This window comes from Labeo rohita, chromosome 6 (assembly GCF_022985175.1).
Source record: "Labeo rohita strain BAU-BD-2019 chromosome 6, IGBB_LRoh.1.0, whole genome shotgun sequence".
Taxonomy (NCBI): Eukaryota; Metazoa; Chordata; class Actinopteri; order Cypriniformes; family Cyprinidae; genus Labeo; species Labeo rohita.
This window is the reverse complement of record NC_066874.1, coordinates 33,026,165-33,048,437: the sequence shown is the minus strand read 5'-3', so window position 1 is coordinate 33,048,437 and position 22,273 is coordinate 33,026,165. Positions and strand designations below refer to the sequence as shown.

The 22,273-nt window shown below is 36.2% G+C and overlaps 2 protein-coding genes across 12 annotated transcripts in view; both read right to left on the bottom strand.

Annotated features, from left to right (window-relative positions):
- Nucleotides 1-349: 349 nt before the first annotated feature.
- mybphb (myosin binding protein Hb) lies at nucleotides 350-15,852 on the bottom strand. The gene is made up of 12 exons (XM_051112814.1): nucleotides 15,442-15,852; nucleotides 13,118-13,252; nucleotides 11,941-12,108; nucleotides 9,764-9,852; nucleotides 8,564-8,759; nucleotides 8,336-8,475; nucleotides 7,350-7,509; nucleotides 6,705-6,841; nucleotides 4,514-4,700; nucleotides 3,075-3,129; nucleotides 1,459-1,500; nucleotides 350-648 (listed from the first exon to the last, which is right to left on the bottom strand). The coding sequence occupies exons 1-10, from the start codon at nucleotides 15,698-15,700 to the stop codon at nucleotides 3,098-3,100; spliced, it is 1,503 nt and encodes a 500-aa protein (XP_050968771.1). The 5' UTR covers nucleotides 15,701-15,852; the 3' UTR covers nucleotides 350-648; nucleotides 1,459-1,500; nucleotides 3,075-3,097.
- A 1,890-nt stretch (nucleotides 15,853-17,742) lies between these two features.
- Nucleotides 17,743-22,273, bottom strand: part of nav1b (neuron navigator 1b) — a 108,783-nt gene continuing 104,252 nt past the window's right edge. For all 11 annotated transcript variants that reach the window (XM_051112804.1, XM_051112803.1, XM_051112802.1 and 8 more), the window contains one exon: nucleotides 17,743-21,476. In XM_051112804.1, coding sequence (XP_050968761.1) covers nucleotides 21,390-21,476 — 87 coding nt within the window. In that variant the 3' untranslated portion in view covers nucleotides 17,743-21,389. The remainder of the gene's footprint in view (nucleotides 21,477-22,273) is intronic.

The window sequence follows — 22,273 nt, the reverse complement described above, 5'->3', positions numbered from 1 at the left end:
TCTCTGACAGGAACCCCGAGAAGTCGATAATGAACATCACACATAGCACTTTCTAAGTCTTTCAAAGTCTTTACATTCTCACACACATTTATCTTGTGTGTGTGTGTGTGTGTGACCTTCAGTAACCTGTCTGCTCTCAGTCCAGTTTCCACTGGCTGAGAAGGTGTCTGTACAAAGTTTGCGTCATCGTAAGAAATAATTTCCATACTAATGAATGTCACCCTATTCAATCTTCCAAGGCTCTGCCGTAGACAGTGTTCAGGGTCACTCGGCCTGCTGAATCCTGAACATTCCTGTAAATGTTACATTCGGTGCGCTGACATTATGACAAATGACAAAAGACATCATGTGGGTGAAAGGCTATCGTTTAATTGAACAAACACTCCTGTTGGTCCGGATGGGACTTGATCCGAGTTACATCACTGGACTCAGTCAGGTACGAGTATGTGCGCCGATAAACAGACAAGATTCGATACATGTCACAGGCAACTGCTGATGTAAATGTCCATATAATAAATATATGTGCTTTTTCATAATGAGGCCAAGCATTAAATTATGAAAAAGGAGGAAAATGTCTATTTTTATATATATTTTTATTTCATATGTACATGATTTTTTTTCTCATCAGCAAAAGACGTCTTCACAATCCTACAAAAGTGAAATAAAAAAAAGTATAATTAATAATAATACAATTACATACTGCATATTACTTAATCTGCATATTACAGCACTAAGTTGCTTTAAATCAAATAATATACAACAACAAAAAAAAAAAAAATAAATAACTTATTTCATAATAATAAATAATATGTGGACATATGATCAACACTAATAAAAATAAATAAATACATAAAATACAAATGAATAAAGTCAAAGTAAAACTATAAAAATAAAATCTAATTATTAAAAATATTATATAATATAAATATTAACAAAAACTACAATAGCACATATCAGTGATACCAATAAAATGAACTATTTACAGCCTTAACCATTGTAAAACTAAACAAAAAAAATAAAATACATAAAAATTAAATCACCAAACAAATGAATAAACCTCAAATGAAAGTGAAAACAGAAATTATAAAAATCAAATTATAAAATATTAACATTAAAAACTATAACAGTATATCAGTAATACTAAAATAACACTCCTTTAAACCATTAAAATGGTTAATGAACTATATTCCATGGCTGAATACTTGTTTATTCTTTTTATTATTAATAATAAAATTAACTAGGAGGAAAAATTAAATAATTTGTTCTACAAATGTCAATAATTAAAAATAATAATAATTAGAATAAACAATTCTTCCACCAACAAACAGGATATCAACTTTTTGCATTAATATAGGATTCAGCTGATATGTGGTTGCTGTATATATGTCTTATAATAGCTTTGAAAGAGGCTTATCAGAACTGATGTTAGAGCTGGAACATTCTAGACGGAGTTCTCACCTTTTGAGAGGGATCCCACATTTTTCTGTTCCTTATTTGGGACTAGAGTGCATGCAGAGAGGAAGAACAAGGAACAGGTGTCAGTCGGCCTGAAATAGTTCTAAGACTCCAAGCAACACAAACTCTGTTTTACTGTTTTCTGTGGTGAGATCTAGCAGTAGATGTCTGAGGACTCGTCAGGGTCTAACGGTGCACATTCAGGCGGATGTAATTTAGTCTCTCCGGTGGTACACGTATAGAGTCATAACGAGTTTAATTTATGGGGAATTGCCACCCGGACACTTCCAGCAGCAGGGGCCGCAATCTCCAAGTTTAGTGTCCCCCATGTAAGGTCAGGCTTGGAGGGGAAGACAGATGTCTTGTCAAGACCCAAATAGATGGAGACCAAATTTCTTTTAGGCAATCCAAAGCTCCTTCTCCAAAGCAAAAACTCAAAATTGTTCTTTTGTGGCACATTATTTGTGACAATAAGGATTTGAACATTAACTTGAACATTACCAGAGAAATTATACCCAAGTATTATGTTAATTACGTATCATGTTTCATTTATTTATTTTTTGTATTTTATGAGGTTTTTTGCAATATTAGTACCGTAAGTCTATATGTGACCCTGGACCACAAAACCAGTGATAAGTAGCACAGGTATATTTGTAGTAATAGCCAAAAATACATTGTATGGGTCAAAATGTTCCATGAAGATATTTTGTAAATTTCCTAACATAAATATATCAAAACTTAATTTTTGATTAGTAATATGCATTGCTAAGAACTTCATTTGCACAACTTATAGGCGATTTTCTCAAGATTTTTTTGCACCCTCTGATTCCAGATTTTCAAATAGTTAGGCCAAATATTATCCTATCCTAACAAACCACACATAAATGGAAAGATTATTTATTCAGCTTTCAGATGATGTATAAATCTTAATTTAAAAAAAAAGACTGGTTTTGTGGTCCAGGGTCACATAGTTGTGTCAAAAATAAAATGAAATAAGGAGTAAAATACAGTACATCATTTTTGCTTTGGAAATGCATGAGAGTTCAGAAGTCTCACCACGGTTGTATTTATTTGCTTAAAAAATACAGTAAAATCTGAAATATTGTGAAATATTATTATAATTGTAAAATAAATATTTTCTTTCGTAATCTATTTTAAAATATAATTTATTCCTGTGTTCAAAGCTGCATTTTCAGCATCATTACTCCAGTCTTCAGTGTCACATGATCCTTCAAAAATTATTCTAATATGCTGATTTGCTGCTCAAGAAACATTTCTGATTATTAATAAAAACAGTTGTGCTGCTTCAAATTTTTGTGGAAACTGTGATGCATTTTATTTCAGGAATCATCAAGTTCAGGGGTTCAAAAGAACAGCATTTATTTGAAATAGAAATTTATGTAATACCGTCTTTACTGTCACTTTTGATCAATTTATTGTAATAATATTTAAGTAAGGATCAATTTCTGCATCCTTACTGAATAAAATCATTGTTTTCTTTCAAAAAACATTTACTGACCTCAAACTTTTGAACAGTAGTGTAATATTTAAGTACAGCAGTAAAGTAAAATCACTCTGGTGCTTTACAGCCCTGGACACATCTAAAAATAGAGACTGACCTGTATGAATGTGGGTGTTAAACTTATTTCTTATCGGCATCAGCAATCACAGCCTCTGTTGGGAACGACAACAAGAATGCAGTTCAGTCCACTGGCTTTCAAAACAGTATGCATAGGACAAATGTCTATAAACTTATCACCCAAACAAACATGCATGTTAACCATCCAGCGACACTTGAGTTTTATCTCAGACATGTGCAGACTCTTGTTCTATCTGACATGTTCATCTTCTCTGCTTTCAAAAGGCTGTAAATCATTTTACAATAACAGTAAAACTGCCCAACTCAGTAAAGACACACGTGGAGTGCAAACTTGAACATAAAATCAGGTCCTGGATCAGGTTAAGCATTTGTATTAGCATAGCTTAGATTGGATTACACTGATATTAGACCTCCATAAAGTGATGCTCCATTTGATAACTGGGCTTAGGAATGATCATACAAGCTTGTTTATAACACACTAAAGATCATTTGACTATCATTACAGTATCATCTGATAGACCTAGATATCTATTTTACGTATTTAAATCACAGTGTTGTATATCATTCCATGAATCCACATGATTCAATTTCCTCTCTAACATACAAAACTTCTTTTCAAAATCAGCAAAATGCTCCTGGTTTCATTCTTAAATCAGTCAAACACGTCTGCATGATGTTAAATCACCCTAAATGTAGCCATGACTAAATCTACACTTACAAAGATCAGATTCAAATCTACATTCTCTGTTTTTGCCTATAACCAAATATAATATGCAGTCCTTCTGAATATTTAAATCCTTTGATTCATGTCTGCTAATGGATCATAATTCAATTCGGTCTTTTTAGACCAATGAAATGCCACACTTTTCCAGTCATTCATAATAACTTTTAGAAAATGATTTCACAGCCATCGCACTCCTCAAGAATTAGTCAAGCCCATGAAATATTATGGAGCTGAGTCTAATTAGATAAAGCGTTTAGTCTCTATAGACATTTCCATTATGTTTCTGGGCTTTGAAATCACAGTCTTAAAATTCCCTGGTGTTAAATGATTTCCATGATCATGAAAAACTCTCCTCTAGTTGGCTTATAATGCTGTCAGTCAAGACTGAGACCAGTGTTGCCAAGTCTGTGATTTTCCCGCAGAATTATGCTATTTTAACACTGTTGCCGCAGGCTGCTTTTCACGTCCACAGGTTGAAACGACCCCAATAACCTAATGTTTAACCTCTGGAATGCGAATTTTACCAGGGGAACCCAGCCAAAAACACGTGTATTTTACCCCCCAGAACGGAGACTGGACATGTTTTGAGTAGCAATTGGGCAGGTGTTGTTGTGAAAACCTGGCAACCCTAACTCGTCATGACTGGAAGTACTTTTTTGCATGTTCAAAAAGACCAAAATCATATGACCGACTCTTAAAAACACACTTGATTCAAGTCCACGATAGTCACTTACGTTTAACCTCCAGTTTGCAGGTAACCAAGGCCTCTCCGTGCTCGTTCCTGGCTCTGCAGGTGTAGACGCCACCGTCGAAGTTGCCGGGCTTGCGGATCTCTAGGGAGCAGATGCCCTGGTTGTTGATTTGCCTGAACTTGGGGTCGTCACCAATGATCATCTGATTCTTCATCCATTCGATTTTGGGCTGCAAAGAAGTCAGAAAACAATAAGAATATTACATTTGCAGTCTATAATTGGTAAAAAGATGGACAAACACTAGAAAGAGCTATTTTGCAATTTTTTTCCGCAACTTTTAGAGTCACACTCTTAAAAATTAAGGTTCTTTATTGACATTGATGGCTCCATTAAGAATCTTTAACATCCATGGAAGCTTTCCATTGCACAAACGTTTCTTTATAGTGAAAAAGGTTCTTAAGATTATTAAAACATACTTCAAATTATGAAAAAAGGCTTACACTCTTAAAAATAAAGCTTCTTTATTGTCATTAATGGTTCCAAAAAAGAACCTTTAACATCAATGGAATGTTTCTATTGATCAAAAGGTTCTTTATAGTAGAAAAAGGATCTTTTGATTATTAAAATATGTGACCCTGAACCACAAAAAACAGTCTTAAGTAGTACAGGTATATTTGTAGCAATAGCCAAAAATACATTGTATGGGTCAAAATTTTCTTTTATGCCAAAAATTATTAGGACATTAAGTAAAGATGAAGATGAAGATATTTTGTAAATTTCATACCGTAAATATGTCAAAACTTAATTTTTGATTAGTAATATGCATTGCTAAGAACTTCTTTTGAACAACTTTAAAGGCTGCTTATGGATGAAAAGTGGAAGCAAACTGAGAACAATTTTGTTTTGGAGGCTTAAAATGGAAATATTTCATTTATGCACTGATAATAAAAACTAGGCATCTCAGATAAACTGCTACTGGTACGCTTTCCATTAAGCTAAAAGATACACAACAATATAACATGCCTTAAGTCACATTTCCTTATAAAGTTTGCATCCACTGGGTGTTTTGTTTACCCACCAAAGCTATTTTTACTTGCATTTGGCGCTAGGTGAGTGTTAATTTTGGACACTTTCACTCATGCGTCTGTCTGATACCAGTGTCATGGCCTCCCCATATCAGTGTTTAGAAGCTCATCCTGTCATAGTGATGTAGGAATCCCACTTATCCAGCTCACGCTGTTCCCCCGTCTAGTTATCTTTCCCCTCTAGAAGTTGCACTATCTCTTGTGGCATGTTAGTGGCGGATTCCTACACTCAATCTTGATGGATTAAGTGTTGATTTTGTCACAGACTTTATTACAAAATACCTATCAACAGCATCTTTACAATAATCCAACACATTAGTGAATTGCGTGAGGCTGGTCTGCTCATAATGATTAATGGATATTGGAGTCAGACGTTATTTACACCTGGAGGGGTTCTGGTGATCTGATCCTAAGTCGACTGAAAAGGTCCAGCAGCCTTTTTGCGCCAAGCGGTCTCAAATCACATGCAAATATAGTCAGAAATGCATGTGGCAATATTGCATTTGCAGAGTAAACACAAATTAAGTTGTCCGGGTTGCATCTGTAGACTAACCCATCAATCAAACAGTGCACTAAAACAAGTGAATTAAACTTCACCGGTTGCATGCAGCTTAAAAAACATCCGACTGTAAAAATGCATACATACAGCATGCAGCACATGCACTAAATGGGACATCTGCAGCATGTTATGCATGCATATTTAAGTTTGATTAATTTAGGTAAACTAAAATAATTATAAGCTTTCTACGTAAAGGACTTTTTTTATATAACATAAGCAAGAAAAACAGTTTTTCTTGGTTATGGCAATGTTAGAAACAACATTAAGAGAATGTTCCATTTTAGAATTTTGCAAACATTATGGGAATGTTACTTTTAAATGTTCTTTAAACTATTTTAAACTAACAAGTAGTAACATTTAAAAACCATTTAAGAATATTTCAGAAAAACAGTCCATTAACAATGTATAAAATACGTTTTTATGCAAACGTTAAGAAAAGAATGTTAAAGACCTTAAAACTTTAAATGAACGTTCTATTAATGTTACTGGAAGAATACTTGTTTTTAACTTTGAGAGAACATTGCCAGAACATTCTGAGAACTATTTCCAGAACATTGGTTCTGCTTATGGATGCATGAAAACCATGTACCTTAGGGAATCCCCTAACGGCGCAAAGCAGCTTGGTGTTATAGCCGACAGTAGTGCTGCGGTCTGCCAGGGGCGTAGTGAATTTGGGTGCCTCGCTGAAGTCGTGTTCCTTGTACTCTGGAGGCTTGTAGTCAATGCCTAAAAACACACCATGAAGATCAGTGAAGCAAGAATAACAATAATAGCCACTGAATGACTGAAGAACACTGTAAGACTTTCTCAGTGATTTCTTGCAGCAGATGGTGGGTTTCATGCGTTCAGTTCTCAGGGAATGCAAGGAATTTTACGTAAATATTTGTAAACTGAATGCAAGTTAAAAATAAGTGTCTGCCAAATGCACAAATGTCAAATGATAAGACCAGGGTTATTATCATTCACTAAAAATAAAAATACCAAAACAAACTAACTAACTAAAATGAGAAATGTTGCCTTTCTAACTGGAACAAAGAAAAACAGAACTAAAATAAATAAAATAAACAACTAATAAAATAAATAAATAAATAAATAGTAATATTTATTAAAAAAATAAACAAAAAAATAATGAAAGCACATAAAATTACAAAAATATTTTTATAATTATAATTATAAACAAAATTTAAAATTAAAACATTAAAAATAAAACACAAATGCAGAAAAGCTGGTTCACCTGTCTTCTGGATGGTGGCTGAGGTCTTTGTAACCGTGGCTTCTTCGCTGCATCCACACTTGTTCTCAGTGAAGACCCTGAAGATGTAGGTGTTACCCATGATCAGGTCTGAAATAGTGGCATTCATTCTGTGATAATGTTCCAGTACTGTGAACCAGTCCTGTGGAGAGACAGCAGCACAGCTCAGTAAACTCCAGACACAACTACTGACAGCGTACAACTCACATTAAAAAGATAATTTGACTAGTGCCACCGAAAGGAGCAGGTGAATAAACAAAGTTTTCAGAAAAGTTTTATGAACATGCATACAATAAACACTTAGTCCTGCCCCTAACTCACGCCATTGGTCAAAGCAGCGTTGACGTGGAGGACTAGATGGGTGCCTCAAAAAAAATGTAATGTAATTGAAACTATGAACAGCACAGTTATAGCTGTCTCTGCATGTTGAGCTTGAATAGTAAATGATATTTTAACACTAAGAAACACTTAAGGGCTGTTAAACAAAAGCACATAATGCTTTTGTTTTTCTACATAAACATGTACTAGTCATTTCACACTGTGCTGCCTTTTAAAGACGTCGAATTCAACTCTTCCACACAGCGCTGCTTATCAATGTCAGTTCCAAAAGAATGGACCAATTAGAAGAGCCTGGAGGCGGGGCCAGCACTGAGCTTTTGTTTACAGTAGCAAGTTGGCAAGGCAACATTTTTATTTGATGGCAATATGGCGGAGGAAACATTCTGTGCTGTTTTTTTAAAAAAACATTCATGAGCGCTGCGTCTCGTGCTTTTAGACAAAAGACACATTCTTTGTGAATGGCCCTTTAAGCTTTAATATAGCATGGCATTTACATGGTACTTCAAGGCACTTTCAAGACTACCATGTAAAAGTATGGCACCTTCGTGGTAAATGTCCAAAAAATGGTTTTGCAATCTTACAGTAATACCATGGAATTTTTTCGTTGTAATTTTTAAAAGAGCCTCTACCCCTGTTTTTTTGTCAGCCTTCTGGATGGTGTATCCGGTGATTGTTGTGTTTCCATTATCCCTGGGTTCGGTCCACTCCAGAGCAACGTTGAAACCCCAGGTGTCCACGATCTTGACGCTGGCTGGAGGTCCGGGCAACTCTGGTAAACAGGTCAACAAGACATTTGTTAAAATACAACCCTCAAAAACTAATATAAACCAAGGTCCATGCTGTGTACGAACACTTACCAACAATCTGCAGAGTCACCTGGGCTTTGTCCTCAAAGCTGTCCACTTTCACACACATCTCATACACGCCGGAGTCGGCTCTCTCGGCGGCACGGATGAAGAAGATGCTGTCCTTGTCGCTGTTGCGGATGTTCACCTTTTTAGTATCCAGAGGCTGGCCATCCTTTGTCCATGACACAACAGGTTGTGGTTTGCCCTGTAGGTAAGAAAATAAAGACAGGTTAACCTGCAAATTAATTAACAAAATCAACTTTTACCAGATATACTCATTGAAATTCTTTCCTTTGAAAAAGAGGTGTGATTTTTTTTTGTATTCAATGTGAATTAACTTTTCTGACAGCTTCTTAACACACATAAGCACATTTTTGTAAGTTACACTTAGTAATAATGTCAAATTAAAAGTTACTTTAAACTACATTTTAAATTATTGTTTTAAAATCTTAACATGTGCATTAGTATGTTCATCAACACATCAAAATATGCATATTTAACTGTAGGTGTTATTCAATATTACATCTACAGTAAAACTATTTTTAATTTACTAAAATTAAGGTTACCTTAAATGCTTGTCAGTACATTCGGCAATACACTATAACCATATTTTAGAGATAATTTAATAATATAATATAATAACAAGATAATTTAATATATATTTTAACTATTTCACTTAAATGCATTACATTACATTAACATTACATTCAATTCACACTTAAGTACCTTCTTATAAAGCATATTATTTCTGTAATTTGTAATAATTACTTTTTTTCAACAAATGCTAAAGTGTACTTTTTTTATATAAGGGTGTGATTAGTGTTACCAAGTTATGAATCCTACTGTACATCTTGGCTGTGATGTAAACAAGGCTTCTGGCTACTCAAAGCAACAACAAAAAAATAGTACAAGCCCTGCGATATCGAATGCAGCTTCCGGTTTTAGTAAGAAAATGTTTTGACAGGTAATAAAACTGCAAGTATGGAGAAGCACACTACTTGATTAAGAGTAGCATGTTGGTAACATTACTCCATATTAAAATATTACTTGTATTTTTATTCCAAATTTAGCCCATGTCCTGTTAAAGTATGTGTTTAGCCATTTTTTCTGTTGTATGAATAAGCAAGCATAAATGTAGCTACCTTTGAAAGAGTTTGGCTATAATCATGCATTTTCAGTAAACTTGACATTTGTCAAGAGATTACATACACTGAAGGGAATAACCAGGTTGATTTTCTCTCCAACATTTTTCACATAGCGCTGCCTCAGGAAACGTGGCAGACGGATTTTGGGGCGATCTGTTAGGAGAAAAAAATGGTATATAATATGATTACATTGTACAGTATGCTTTTAAACACAATAAGCAGGGTTATATGTGACCCCGGACCACAAAACCAGTCGTAAGGGTCAATTTTTTGAGATTTGAGATTCATACATCATGTGAAAGTTGAATAATAAGCTTTGCATCGATGTTTGGTTTGTTAGGATAAGACAATATTTGGCTGAGATTCCAGATTTGAAAATCTTGAATCAAAATATCGAGAAAACCGTTACATTTGAATGTTCTCTGAACATTCTGAAACAAGTAGTAACATTTAAAAAATGTTGCACCAATAAACGTTCTATTAACATTCTGAGAGAACCTTCCCAGAATGTTACCCTAAGTTCTGACCGAACATTCTGTGTTAGCTGGGATGGCACTATTTACTGAGCCAGAAAACTGACTTGCTAACCTTAACGTGACCCGGGCTTCCAGAGTGCCAGCTAACTGTAATTTCATCTTTAGCTGCAGTCAGCCTGTTATGTTGCATCTTATGTTGTTTAAACAGACTACAGCAAAAAAAATACCAAAAACTTTTGCAAAACCATATGCAGAAGTTAAACGCAGAAGGAAACCAAAGACTAAACACATTACGAGGAGTAATTTATGATGATAGACCTTGAGCTAGCCAACATGCTAGCACTGGCTCTGTTGGACTCATCACGGCTTTAAATAGATCAGTCCTATAACACCCCAGCCACTAATAACTTATGATGGTGAGCTTTAGTTACATTAAAACTGCTGAATTACCAATAATTCCAAAGGCTGCATCTAAGAGTTGGAGTTTAGCATTCATTTCTAAAAGATGCTAGTCAATGCTACAATGCTTTTTTTAGTACATAAATGGAATTAATAATCAGCAATGCAATGCATATTAAAAACAGTGAATTGGTATCTGGAAAACTCCTTGAAGCATTAGCCGAATGCTAACTCTTTACAAGCTACAGCATGCCTCTAAATAAACATAGCATCTCTAGCGAGCTAAAAAGTCTCACAGGGTAACCTTAGATGCCACTTGACTCCTCATGCAGTGCGAGAACATTTGGGAAATGTATCCCACCCTCCGACTCGACCCATTCACACTTGTCGCCATCGCTCTGAAAGGAAGTAGCTTGACACCGGTCCAGGCGGGTAGCTGTCAATGGCTTTGAAGCCATGTAAAACCTTCTCCACATAATCCTCGTTAATGCACAGCACTTACCAACTAACTATTTTCCAAGGATGTGCAACAGAGTTTTCTTATTGGAAAAGACAATTCATGACATGCCTCCGTGCATTGGAGGGAATGCAGAAAGGAGAACTTTAATTGGAGATCTGCCAAAATTTCCCACCCCCTCTTTTGCGTAGACCGGATTCAAGTTACATTCCAATCCCCCTTCACTTTCCATTCTACATTTATGATTTCTTTCTTTAGACGGCGGACACTCTTGGAGTATGTAAACTGACTGCAAGCAATCGTACACGAAAACTAGTTTACATAACGGCTACGATAACGCGGTCCAACGTAGCATACTTTAATTTTAACAAAATTAAGTTTTTGTCTGATCTGCGCAGGTTTGTAAGGCAATGCCTCTTTGCACTAAAGCCAGACACTTGTCAGGTAGATTTATTTTTTCACAACTGGCAACTTCTCAGAGCCAATTAGGGGGCCCTGTAGAACAGCATGAGTGTTGGGCTGAAGTGGTAACAATTTCACCTCTCTAGATAGCTCTGAGGTCTGGGATACTTGAGACTCAAGACCTGGCCCCCGATCTTTAAAGCAGCAATGGCTGAGTAACTCTATGTCCCAACATTACAGTAATTATGTCTAAGGAAAACTGGCTTTGATGCAGGGCGGAAAGAACATTCTAAAAAAACTGAGAGGGTATACATTACGAAACTTTTCAGCTTGGCTCATAAACATTAATTTAATGTCATTTGGCGTCTACTTTAAAAATGCATAACGCTTGCAGTTTTTGCTTGGTCATTTTTTTACGTCACCAGTGCATTCATTTTGGTCAAGCAGTGAAACCAGAAAAATATGTTATGATTATTTCCAAGATAGGTAAGGGCAGGAAAGACCTACCCACAACCTCTCTGACCAGGACAGCGTCGGCCAGAGTGGCAGGAGGGCTGCGGCCGCCAGGGTTTATGGCCACCACCCTGATGTTCAGGCGGTCACCGGTGGTCTGGTTCTTAATGATGTAACGGCAGGACACAGTCAGCTCCTCGTTAGCAGCTTTCCAGTCACCAGCTTGGATGGAAACATGAAAAATTAGTTGCAAGAACATCCAATGTGATTTGCATCCCAATAACTGTCATAAAATTGATTGTTGATTAATAGCACCTGGATTGTAAAGCTTTTGGAACGGTGATATTTAAATAATACTTAATAACAGTAATACTTTTAATAGTTTTAGTATCTTTAGATTTGTATCCAATTAACAATCATAAAAAATTTATTTAAAAATTAATTTAAAAAAATACACAAAAATACAATAATAATAAACATTTTGAAATGCATCAGTTATTTAAATAACACTCAAAAATATTAATAACTTTACTGCATTGCATCATAAACTTAAATAATTTCACATTGATTGTAAAGCATTTGGAAGCATTTAAATAAATAATACCAATTAGAGTAAATTTGGTATAAAATATTATTATAGTATTTTTCTTTAAAAGCATAAATTTATGTTTTTCACAGTGTTCCAGAGAAAATCGATATGTGATTGCATATACCTTTTTTCAGAAGGTATTCAGACTTTCAACAGCTGTATCAGCAAGTTGAACTGTATTTACGTATGCAACTGACATGTGCGCACTAGCCCTGTTCTTCTGCCGTCAGACTTGTGCGTGGCACTTCTAGAAATGCCTCACTCCATATAGGGACACAACTGAGGTGGGTGTACATGCTGCTGTTGACATATTGGGGACAGGTGCAACTGAGAGCTTTGACCAGCCAATAAAATACTAATGAACATTTTGCTGCGTTTAATTTAAGGTAAGGTATTGTGAGGTGGCATTTCAAGATGCTAATGAATGCAAGTGCTTGGCAGGCCACCGTAATAACATGAAAAGGCTTTAGATTTTAGGCCTAATCCTCACTGAGGGCTTTATTACCAAAGCAGCTGCCCTGCCGGCCAGTCAGACGATGCCTAAACAGGCATTTTTATTGCAAATGGATTTGGATACGGTTTGATGTCTTCCTACTTCTGTATACTAAGAAGTCTGATTTTGTAAATTCACAACAGACTCACTTCCTTCCTTGCAGATTTCCACGGTGTATCCATCCAGACCGGAGTTTCCAATGGTGGCTGGTGGTCTCCATGAGATAGTGACGGAAGTGTCATTGACGTCCTCAACGCCAAGCTCGAGAGGCTCGCTGGTGGGTTCTGGAGAAGAAAACACACTTTTAATAATTCAAATTCAAATTAAAATCAGGCACTATGTTTCAACTGGAAATGACACAACGTAGATGATCTGAAGCGGTTTTGATTTCCCATGGGTTTACCTGCAGGTGGAGGAGGTGTAGGTGCTTTGATTTCCTCAGCAGGTGGAGCTTCAGCATCAGCTGGTGTTAAATAGGCAGGGCACATTAATAAAAGCAGCATATAATAAAGCTTAAGCCATTAGTTTAGTCAAACATTATGGAGTAATAGCTCAAGTCAGGTTTTAGCATAATCCTAAGTATACAAATTCAATACCTTCAATATAAAATTGCTGCATATCTAACATTGGCTTTATTAGAAAATTGCATTAGAAAGTCAACATGAAATAAATACAGACACACATTGTTGTCTCATTGGATATGCTTTTTCATGCTACATTATGTATTAAAATTGGTTGTGAACATTTTGTCTCTCATGTTGACTGACTTTTTTCAATATTGTGCAAGTTTGTCAAATAAATTTACAATAGCTGTTTACCATTGGCTTACCACTGCTATTACCATTAGCGGGGCCTCAGCAGCATTTGCAACAGCTTCTTATGAGATGTGGCAGGCAAGTCATTTTTAAATGTTAGTAAAATGTTAGAATGGACCAAATATTTGAGGGTTGATGCATGCACAGAATATACTTCTAAAAATAGAAACCAGTAACAAGTACGGATCCATATGTCAAACAATATTTGGTCATTTTGAGATTCCTTGCATTCACAGATAATGGAGTCTGACTGGACGAACAGTGCACATTATCTGTTTCAAATGCATTTTAGTATATTTAACCTTGTATAAACAATAGGAAATGAAATAACTTAGTGATAGCATAAAAGCTGTGCACAAAATAATGAATATCATTTATATTCATTCATTTTTGTGCACGTCTGATATTGTTTATGCTATCATTATTTCATTTAGCATAAAGAATATTTCTAAAACCAAAAATCACTCAATAATTCCTCTAAATCACACACTTACCTTGCAACTAGAAAAGACTGGACTCAGTACTTAAAACATCAAAGTTTTCTTCATGCATTGTGTTACAGCTCTCTGTGGGACTGTAAATAGAGTTGCCTGCGTTTGCCACAAGCTCTAAATACCTCTGGCTTATAAGGCCTCGGTGGATATAGCTGGTATTAAAATATTAATTGCACAGGTGGTGAAAAGCATGCTTTTCACCAGATTATCATGTGAATGATCGCACAATAGTAATTGTGCTTCTGTAGAAGCTCAAGTTAAGATTTCTGCTCTGCAGATACTGCATGCAACTAATTTTTTGCAACTAATAATTTTGCATTAGTTGCAAAACAGTACTTTACACTACAGGTAAATACCAGTAGTAACATGATATTTTAGAGAAACTACGGCTACCATGGTATTTTTGAAAAATGCATTTAAATCTAAAAAGTTAAAATAAATCAATTAAGAAAAATAAGTTAAATATTAGGCATAAGGTTTTCTGGGAGATCAAACACACTTGAAGTAGAGCAAAAGAAGCAGAATAGGCGTCAAGTAGGTCAGAGCGAACAGCTGGTATGATCAGTATAGTGTAGAAGTGAAGAGAGGTTAACAGGTGTAAACGCACACTGGTGTTTTTTTTAAACCATCAGCTGTAGTCAGACGTTTTCCAAGTAGCTACCAGAAGTTCTTGGCTCCAGTAACAATGTGCACTGAGTTCTCATGCATTAGGAGGTAAATGTTAAATGACATAACATGCATGTGTTAAAAGTGTCTGTTTGTTTGTTTGCATTTATTATTACATATGATCTTACAGAAGGGTCATATTTCATTATAAAATCACTGTAAGAAAAGATAAGAATCTATTTTGCATAAAGGAAATCACCTATTTTTAGAACCATTTATACATCAGTGCTAATAAATAATGATTTATTATTTAAATAGTAAAGTAGCACTCCAATGCACTCATTCATGCTGATTTAAATTGATTTATATATGGAATTATTTTATGCAATTTATGCATTTATGCAATTATAATTTCTTAAAAAAAATGGACTGAAATATGACTGATTTTCCTCTTAGAATAAGAGCTTGTATGTACAGTTCACCCAGTAAAAGTATCCATTTAGAATGCACTTTTTAATATCCATGTGTAAGTTTGGGGTCTCCGTATACACTCAGTACCTGCAGCGGGTTCGGCTGGTGGAGCTTCAGCGGGTGGGGCTTCAGCAGGAGGTGCCTCCGCCGGGGCGGCTTCCGCGGGGGCAGCTTCCGCGGGGGCAGCTTCAGCGGGTGCTGGTTCGGCAGGGGCGGGCTCAGGTGCGGGTGCGGGTGCGGGCGCAGGCTCGGGCGCTGGTTCGGGCGCAGGAGCGGGCGCCTTTGCAGGTTCCTCCTTCTTGGCGGCCTTAGCCGACTTCTTTATTGGGGCTGGTTTTGCCGGCATGCTTGTCCGCTTCAGGGATCCCTCTGACCTAGTAAGTCCTTCGGCTTAGTCTGAAGATGGGTTACCCCAGATTTATAGCCTAAGGCATGTGGTGCTCCTCAACTCCTCCCCTCGAGAGTTTCAAGTGACTAGTGAGGGAGCGAACGGAGCTCTCAGCATCATGGTCACTTCAGCTGTATATATACACTCACAGGAGTGTCACTCCTGATATGAAGAGTGCAAGTACTGAGGGGTGGGGGGGAGGGGCGTTTTAAGTACATACTAAACCGATTTAATTCCACAAATTACAAACTGAAGATTTCAACAGCATTTAAATGCTTTAAAGTGTAGACTACAAGTTTGTCAGACCCTTATTTTTCCATAAGAGTGGACACGGCCATTTGTAAATGTTATGGGTCTGACATCCGGTCTCATCTGCATCCAGTTAGTTGTACAAAACAGCTCGTTTTGCTGCTGGATATTGCAAATTGGTGTTTCTTACCATTGTATATGTATTATCTTACTTATAAACACACTGGTTATTAGTGCAAACAATTATACTGTACATTCCCTGGTGAAAAAACCAGCATATGCTGGTAGGTATGTTTTGATGCTGGGATGCTGGTTAGGTAGGTTTTGATGCTGGTTTAAGCTGGTCCTTTGCTGGTTTATGCTGGTCCTTGACCAGCAACATGACCAGCATAAACCAGCAAAGGACCAGCTTAAACCAGCATCAAAACCTACCTAACCAGCATCCCAGCATCAAAACATACCTACCAGCATATGCTGGTTTTTTCACCAGGGTTGTTATCCTTGTTTCCCTATCCACCTTATTCTTTAAGGCGGAAGTAAGCCTATGGGCGGGATTTCCGGTTCATTAGCTGCTATAAGGAAAGAAGAAGAATATCAAGGTGCAGTAAATAGTAAAACTGTTTACACTACAAACCAATGTCTTCATAATTAAGATTATACAGTAAAACAATATGGTAAGACACATTAATTTGCAATGTCAATCAGCAAAATGAGCTGTTTTGTACAGCTATAGTAAAATTAGCTGGAGGTGGATAAGACTGGAAGCCAGAACCATAAAACTTACAAATGGCCACACCAGCTCTTAGGGGAAAAATAAGGTGAATGTATTTGCTAAATATAAGCTCCACACAGAAATCGTGTTTGCATCAGGTGGCAACTACAGCAATAATATGCAGCAGTTTGTTTTATTTATTGCAAATGCTAGAGCGAATCTCACAAAAGCATCAAAACATCATGAGATGAAAAATATTTTGCATAAAGAAAATGAATTCCACAAATGACATGACTTAAACACAATTTAAATGTTTTAGAAAACAAATAAAAGGTAGATTAGTTAGAACATATATTGGCCCTGCATTTGCAAGACCAAATATTCATTAGCAAAAAATACACAAAAAACGCATTTGCGTGAGGTGGTAACCTTAACAGTATGCAGACGTTTGTATTAAGTAAGAAAAGATCTCAAGATACAACACTATATGTGACCATAGACCACAAAACCAGTCTTAAGGGTACATTTTTGGAAATTGAGATTAAAGCTTTCCATTGATATATAGTTTGTTAGGTTAGGATAATATTTGGCTGAGATACAACTACTTGCAAATCTGGACTCTGAGGGTGCAACAAAATCTAAATACTGAGAAAATTGCCTTTAAAGTTGTCCAAATGAAGCTCTTAGCAATGCATATTACTAATCAAAAATTACGTTACCCAGCAACTGTTTGGTTACCAATGTTTTTCAAAATATCTTTTGTGTTCTGTAGAAGGAAAACACTCATACAGCTTTGAAACAACTTGAGGCTTAGTAAATAATTATGGAATTTTCATTTTTGGGTGTTGGATGTACAAAATTTACCTACGTCTGTAAACACTGGTATTTGTGTGTCTCCATGACTTTCTACAGAATGCTAAATCAAAGTTTGATAGATTTAACTCTGAACAATTAAAAATGCATTATACATTAAACATTTTGTACTCTGTTTACTTGAACTCCAGCATTTAGAAAACATAAGACACGACAAAGAACACACTTAACGAACGTTGTGGTTTTATTATGACAGATGGACAACGTCTTGGTGGTCATCACGAACATCCGAAGCATGCCAGTTCTCGTGTACTGGGCCACTCCATCGGTAACAAAACCACAAGTCTTCCTTACAAACCACATTTCTTAATGACATTATGTTTTTTCTTAAATGATTGTTGTTGCAAATGCAGGGCCACGCTATGTACAATGTTTACATTTATAACGTTCTGTACAAAATGGAACTGAAGTCGTACAAACAATCATTTGGGGGAACATTACAATAAAAAGAAAGCAATGTCATTCCTTTTATACGACCCCAAATTAGGTAGAACACATCCGTAATTCTGCTTCACATGCGTTTACGACATTTAGAAACCCATTGCACGTTTTTACTTACATCTTCTACCGTCATATTACCTTTTATGCAATAGTGTTGGACTTCTGAATCAATATCAAGCATTGCATGAAGTGAAGGGACGATTCAGCAACTTCTCACCACTTTGTATCTGTAATAGCTTTACACGTGTATTTTCCATTGGTCCTCTTTGAAATACTTTACATAAAACCAAACCACCTGATATTAAAGATCCATAGGTTCGTTCACGAGTTGCCCAAGACCTCAAGACAGCACCATCAAGGCATACAATCACTCAAAGTCTTTATCCCATGGAGTACCTGACTCTAACACACATGACAAATTATTGCAACAATATAGTACATAAAAAAAGGTGCATTAAAAAGTGAAAACGGCAACAGATGCAGACAAACCAAAGCTCATTAACGACAGTGAAATCATTGTAAAAATCCAGTTTTACTATGCAGTCACCATCCATGTGCTGTCATTACAATTCCAGAACAGACAAAGTAGACTAAAAAGTTGCTGAATTGTCGCATTAAATGGGACTTTGCACAACACAGCACAGCTATCACACGGTTACAGGCACAATAACCAGGAACATGATGCAGACAGTGCACAGCGGCTTTAGTCACACTAATAAACGTCTTGCTGCTGATGAAAACACTCTACCTGCTCCAATGAGATGTATTCCCTCAATGATTAGATCCAGATTCAATATCGGTGGTAATTCACCAACATGCCGCGGTTATGAAATGTAATATTTTGTTGCAGCAGCAACAAATGAACTGTGATCTTCAGCAGATGAGCAACAAAAGCCATTGACACACTGTCTTATGTCTGGAATGTAATCAAATATAAATGTCACGTATTAGACTTAAAGCAGCAGTAGCAGCGCAACTGAAGGAGGCTAAAAAAACAAAATCATTTTGCCATCTTGAACATTACAATCTCTCTATTTGGCTAATAAACTCCACAACCCTCATTTCTTGAAGAAGGAACTACGAAAATCATATTTACACTGTAGAGTAATGATAATGCAGTATAGATGAATAGAAAGGAATGGAATGATTTGAGTTATATTTTACCTTAATAGCCCAGATCTTACCAACATGCATGTTTGGATATTAGTTTCAGGTACAGAGATGGGAAATTACTGGTCCACCACTGCTTTCTGTGAGCGAATCCTCTTCTATGTGAGCGTTGAGGATGTTATGCTCTACAGTACTGCCGACTTTGATATTAATCGTAAGCTTGAGAGAAACGCTGTGTTTGATATGTTTTTAGGTTATCATTAAAAAAGAGGGTTGATTTACTTTGACGACAATTTCGTGGTGGATTTTTAGTGTGATGATTAAACTACGTCTATAGAAACTTAATGCTTACAGCTCTAAAACTACCACTAAAAGGATTGTGTAAATAAAATGATCACTTGGTTGTACCTAAAGATGCCCTTAAATGCCACAAGACTAAGGCTATAGGATGTCAAGTGAGATTTTTGCTAAACCAAGTCATGTTTTCCAATAGTGATACTGGATAGCACCAAATAATCAAAGATAATCTTCATCTTCACATCCGTGTGCACTTTATCGGGGTGATCGTCTCGTCAAATAAAAGGCTCGTACTGAATAAAGCACTGAGTATTTGGTTTTCTACATTGCACCATTTGCTACAAAGAGAGCAGTAACTGAGAAAGTGGCTGTATTGAATCTAATTAGAGGCCTGAGATAACCAAACCCCTGAGCTGAGATCAGTGTCAAAGCCAAGTAGAACGTCACTACAGTACCATTACAGTAAATCAAAGTGCACAAAAACGTCCGTTTGTGGTCGGGACGTCTCTCCGAATGCAAATTATCTTTGCAGCGTGTTAGCGAGGTGCTTTTGCAGACTGTGGCAACTTTTGAGGGAACGCAAGCTTTAGTTTTGAGAACGCTTCCCTTATCAGGGTTAAAACAGGATGCAGAATTTAAGGGTTTAGAATTAAAACAGAATTAATTAATACGTTTTTTGACAACATCAAATGAAATCTAACAGATTTCAGTATTCTACAATTCAGTAAATTCCACTTGTTTCAAATCAAACTCAAATCCAGCATCCTGTTGCCAATTTAATTCAGATTCACACTCATCAACTGAAAGGTGCCTATTCATTTCTGATCTTTGCTCAACTCTGCCCCCTACAGACTAGAGTGAGGAGGGAACATGACAGCACACTTAGAATCTGTTATAAGGCATTCACTGTGTTAGAAAGAGGAAGAAAAAGTGTAACGCAGTCTGCATAAGTGTTTCTGGGGCTTATGCTGTGGCCGTATTCAAACGTGAAAAAAAATGAAACGTACAAAAAGCAGCATAGGCTAAAAGTGGCCTGTGAAGTGTTACATCATTAAGCGAGACAGAATATTTCCCAATATCTCCCATGTTGGCTCTTATTCATGACCACGAGATGAAGTCCCACATGCACACTAGTGATTTTAGCACCAGTATTGTTGACTTGTTAATACGGGCAGCAGTGGAACAGTAAAGGTTCCCGCAAAGAGAATTTACATCTGTACTAAAGTGTCCGCAAACAGAAATACGTAGATAGAAGTGCTATAAAATGATCATTTCTGTCATTTTTTTTTAGGAGAAAGCGTTACGTTTCATGACGAAATCGTGTTTTTGTAAGCCCTTACATAAAAGTACAATGGTAAACATGATAATACCATGTTCTTTACTCAGCACCATGGTATATGGATAGTTTTATGGATCACCACCAATATTTAAACTATTTTTCAAAAGTTTAAATAAATGCATAAGGAAAAGTGCAGATTTAGGTGCTGTAATGAGTTTTAATCATTTTAACCACTATTTTTGCCATCACTAGTTTATTTTAAAAGTCCTGAGGTGCAACAAATCTGTTTTTATAAGTACAAATACTCCATGTAGTCTTACGATTCATAAGAGCTCATTATTATGCATGCTGCATGCATAACCTTGACAGAGCAAAATGCTGTTTAAAATGGTTGTATAGCATGTCATACTGCAGAACAAGTCAACTACCCACCCATATGAGAAAGTACCACAGTATTACCATCACTGAACCACGGTACCACCACAATACTTTTCTGTAAGGGACATCTGATTGAAATTAAAAAAGGTGGGATGGATAATATGATAAATGCGAGTGGGTGAATGCACTAACAGCATTTATAGTAACAGTACAGTGTCATCTGCAGGTGTGGGGCAGCTGTTTGGGTTTGGACCTCGACATGGACGGCAGGAGAGATGGAGGAGATGACGGGGACGTCAGTCGGATGTTCAGAGAGGAGGGAGTTTTGGATCTGTTTCTTTCTCCGGTGACTCAATGTAATTGGCAGCCTCTTGTAGTTTTAACAGCATAGCCATCTGGGAAAAGAGTTGAGATTACAGGAGCGAGAAAATAATGAGAAGTTTCTCATGTGGTATGCACTGATATGGGGGAAGCTATTAAATACATATTTAGCACTTGTTTTAATGAATGTTTATCCACTAAGGAATAAACTAATATTTTTAAATTGTGCATATATAAATTCACTATTGTTTAATATAGAAAAAATAAAGTAAACCCTTTTTCAAGGGAAAGTAATTAAATTTATTCCGATTGCATCTATTCATTTCCTGTTTGTGCCTTAATGATTAGACACACATACTGTAGGTTGAGGTCATAAGTTTACATACACCTTGCAGAATCTGCAAAGTGTTAATTATTTTACCAAAATAAGAGGGATCATACAAAATTCAAAAAAATTTTATTTTTTATTTAGTACTGACCTGAATAAGATATTTCACATAAAAGGTATTCACATATAGTCCACAAGAGAAAATAATAGCTGAATTTATAAAAATGACCCCGTTCAAAAGTTTACATACGCTTCATTCTTAATACTGTGTTGTGTTGTTTTTTTTGTTTTTTTAGTGATAGTTGTTAAACTGCCTGCTGTTCTTCAGAAAAATCCTTCAGGTCTCACAAATTCTTTGGTTTTTCAGCATTTTTGTGTATTTGAATCCTTTCCAACAATGACTGTATGATTTTGAGATCCATATTTTCACACTGAGGACAACTGAGGGACTCAGCAAACAAGGGACTCATGAATAACTATCGCTAAACAAAAAAGCTGTCATTCAACACAGTGAAAAGCTTTTGAACAGTATGAAAATGTACA